The following is a 4,298-nucleotide window of genomic DNA, read 5'->3' as shown; positions in this document are numbered from 1 at the left end:
TTTCCGTTTTTGGGGGCATGCCAAAGCTGTTGGAAACCGGTTAGGTAACACTGTTCTGTAGCATGCCCTCCATGAACGGTTTATGCGCAAAATATGATGATGATGATGATACGATTAGCCCTCTCACCGACTATATGCTTCAACAAAAGAAAAACAGAAACCCATCCCTCAATCTATGGCAAACATATTAGGAAAACCCCTTAGCTAGTCTTTAAAATACCTAAAAATTGATTGAACTTAGCGGACAACGGACATTCATTGAATTGAAGCAATTAAAATAAGCATTTGCAAGTAAATATAAATAAATAAAAAAGAAAGGAAAGGAATGCAAATAATGCCAGAAGCTATAGGTAAATTATACAATACATAAAGAGCATTGAAAATGTTCAAAAGAACAAGGGCGAGAACCTAGCAAAAGATGTTGGCAACTTTACACGAGTTTAGCGAAAGAATTTCAACACAAACACACGATGATGCATTCACTGCGGTGCCACACAGTGTGACAACCACAGCCTCGAGAGACGAGACGAGACGAGACCGACCCCATTATGAGATCTTATAGGCATAAGGATACACAAATGCAGACGACGATGTTGTGGGAGAAGTAAGCCTCTTCTTTTTTTTTGTTGTGGGTAGCAAAAGTGGTCAAGCACAAAATGCACTGGAAATATGTAGGAGATACGAGTACGTACGAGTAGGGAGACAATTCATATCCATACACACACACATATATTCATAAAAATAAATACCGATATGCATACATACAAACAAATGTATACCGTTCGCACACACAGAGGTTCTTTCCCGTTTCCGAATCTTGTTCTCAAATTTTTGAATATGTATTTCTTTTTTTTTGTAATACACTTTTTTGTATTAAATAAAAACAAGCGATGAAAATGTTGTTAAAAATGCATTTAAATTGAAAAAAAAAAACCAATACAAGAAAATAAAGGAGAGTTGAACGTTTAAATAAGCAAAGAAATATGTATGAAAAATTGTTACCAAACTTTAAGCATTCATAGAAACCAAAAAACAAAAAAACAACGAGGTGGTAAGAGAAAAAACCAAACTAATGAATTAATAAAAATATATATGCACATTCATTATTTAAAGATTTCATATACATATAAACACATTTGTATGTATGTTATGTACATATGCATGTATGTACATATGTATGTACGTACAGGCAAAAACAAAACAAAACAAAATCCAATGAAAACGCAAAGCAAACAGACATTAATTGAGAAATATTCATTAAAGTGGCAAAAAATCATATATAAACAAATGTTTTTCCCTGGTTTTTTTTGTTGGTATGTGTTTAGCTGGGCTTTAGACCTGCGCTCGTTTGGGATATAGACATTTAACGGTATTTGGCGTTATCTTATCGAAATCGAGCGACTATCGACGCTACGTTGGCAATCGATCATGATTTTGAAGCTATTTAGCATGCATATAGGGCTCAGGCCTAATGCCGCATGGTAGGTACTGTCATCGTGATAAGGGACCGACGTCAATGTCTTGAACTTCCGCTGTCCTCGTCCATGTCTCTGATCACGAGTAAGAGCCACGCATAAACGTAGCAAACAACCCAATCACGCACACACACATAGTCGCGCATTCTGATACACTGACACGCACTCAAATGACCCGCTCTCCACTGCGCAGGCGCGCTCTCAACCTATCGAGAGCGACAGTGAGAGAGAGAGCAGCAGCTCTCTGGGTGCTCTCTTGGAGCACTAGCACTAGCCAGGCGGTCAGCGTATAAGTATCAGTGGCGGGAAGCTAACGGCTTCAAACCGAAAACAACAGGCAAGCGGTAAACGCGCGAAACGTCATTCGAAATTCTACATTCTCCATTCTCTGCATTGGATATTCGCTTTCCAACGGAACCGTTGCATTCGAACGGCACACAAAGCGCGGGCGGCAAACAAAACTAAACCCCACAAAAGACAAAACTAAAGCGATTCGTTTGCTGTTTGATTCATTTTTTGAGCGTGCGTGATCAAAAGTGAGAAGAAAGTGCATTAACAATGGCGTTCATGATGCCGGTTATGAAGAACAATTATGATATATACAAGGACACGCGCTCCCGCAAGACCTCCGAGTGCTCGAATGCGAGCAGTAACGGGACCACGGCCGTGGGCAGTGCCCTGGGCACACCGACAACAGCCACCGGCAGCCAGCAGCAGCAGCGACGCCGCAAGGTGTCCGAATGCAAGTCGGAGAGTTTCGCCACCTCCCCCTCACACGGCCAGCTGGTCGGTGGCGGCGGCGGAAGCGGTGGACACCGCATGCAGATGCAGCGGTGTCAGAGCTCGCGCGCCTTCCCGCGCAATGCATCGCGGAGCTCGAACAGCTCCATGATGCTGATTATGTCGCCAACGCGGTCCAGCCCCATCAGCCGTACGCAAACGGCCTCGGCCCTGGAGCGCCAGGCTGCGGCGACAGCTCAAAGTCAGAATCAGCAGAGCCGCCAGCAGAGCAACGGAAACGGTAACGATGTGACTGCGACAGCGACCGCCAGCAACGATTATACCAAATTCCACTTGCGTCTTGTTGACAAGCTGCGCAAATCCTTCCGCAAGGACAGCGGCAAGCGCTCTTGAGAACGCGCCCAACAGAAGCAGCAGCAGAACAGCAATATCAACAACAACAACAGCCACAATGCCAGCGAGAGAGCTGTACGTCGCTCCAGTCACAACAACAACAACAACAACAACAACGACAACCAGGTTTGGGAGGAAATAGAAGCAGCAGAAGACATAGAAGGAGAGGGAGGAGGAGGAGGAGAAACAGTACCTGTGAGAGGGGGCGGTATGATCAGTCGATTGGGACGACGCTTCAGGCGCTACTATCAATTCTTCTCCCACGGCAGCGTTGTGCCGCCAAAGCTGGCGTTGACGCTGGATCTGGACAGAGAAGCGACAAGCAGCTCTGTTGAACAGCTAACAGGCGGAGGTAGTCCCTACCGTCGACGTTCCCGTCGACGCAGCAGCATTGGCAGCGCCATTCGGCTAAAGATGCGTGTCCGTCGCTCCGCCTCCTCGCCAGACTAAGCAAAGGGACAGCAGACAGCAGCAGCAGCAGTGACAGACAAAAAAAAGATAGAAAAAAATAAATAAAAATAGACCCCCTCAAAAGCCGATGCGAATGAGTGGGTCGGCGATAGTTGGCGCCGGTTGTTTTGCTGAATAATAAATTGTAATCCATTTTTTTTTTTTTGTATTCGGTGTACAAGTGAAAACTATAACTACAAATTTAATTTAAAATTATATTTAAATTATATGTATGTAAGGACGTGTATGCTTTTGTGTGTGGCAAGGCTTCCAAGTAGTGGTAACAAGTAGATGCCTCCCAAAAAATAAAAGACCCTCCCCCAAGCATTGCGGTGTTGCTTTGATAAAAATTAAATTTACACAAAACAAATTGCAACTGCCAAAATTGCATTGTATAACATTATAAACATTATAACGAAGAACAACACAAACACACAAAAAAAATATAGTACAACAGATGTTCGATAAAGAAATTATACTTACTATTGTACCGTTAAATTTACACATATGGATGTATATACATATATATATAGATTACATAATAATCTGTAAGCGCAAATATTGACAATATATGTATACACATATACGGACACATATACTTGTGGTCAACCAAACAAAACCAAACCAAAAAAAAAACTACAACTGGAAAATGTATCAAAAATTATCATACAAATTCTTTGATAAAACTGACAAATTTATTTTATCGAAAGCTATTTAAAAACCCTATGAATTCTAAGAGTATTTCGACCATAAGTGTACATACATATATATATATTTTTGTGAAAGCGTTTTGGGATGCAGTTTCAGATCGCTGAAAACAGACTTGAGAAACGATTTACATATATCCAAATTGTGAATAATAAATACCTGTATACACAGTATACATATAGCTACATATACAATATATCTATATACATATATAACATAAATACATATATACATAAATACCTAAATGTACTTAAACAACAAATAACATGCATATATTTAATGTTAGTATCATTTTTTTTCCTTAGGTTCTAATTTTTATAAACTACGCAACAAAAAAACATACACAAAACGAAAGAAAGAGAAAATCTATCTATATATACACATATTGAGAGAGAGTGAGAGATCGAAAGAAAACCAAAAATAAACCATAAAATAAAATCAACTAAAATGCAAAAACTATTTAATTTTATTAAGATGTCAGCTGCACTGCCAAAAGGGGGCGGTTACTGAGGGCGGCGACGTACTAGTACG

At 40.8% G+C, this 4,298-nt stretch overlaps 1 protein-coding gene across 1 annotated transcript; it reads left to right on the top strand.

Annotated features, from left to right (window-relative positions):
- The first annotated feature begins 1,781 nt into the window (after nt 1-1,781).
- LOC111076886 lies at nt 1,782-3,683 on the top strand. The gene has a single exon (XM_022370922.2). The coding sequence runs from the start codon at nt 2,034-2,036 to the stop codon at nt 2,607-2,609; it is 576 nt and encodes a 191-aa protein (XP_022226614.1). The 5' UTR covers nt 1,782-2,033; the 3' UTR covers nt 2,610-3,683.
- The last annotated feature ends 615 nt before the right edge of the window (nt 3,684-4,298 follow it).

The sequence above is a fragment of the Drosophila obscura genome, unplaced genomic scaffold (assembly GCF_018151105.1).
Source record: "Drosophila obscura isolate BZ-5 IFL unplaced genomic scaffold, ASM1815110v1 contig_165, whole genome shotgun sequence".
Lineage (NCBI taxonomy): Eukaryota > Metazoa > Arthropoda > Insecta > Diptera > Drosophilidae > Drosophila > Drosophila obscura.
The sequence above is the reverse complement of the archived record's forward strand: the minus strand, read 5'-3'. Positions and strand labels throughout refer to the sequence as shown.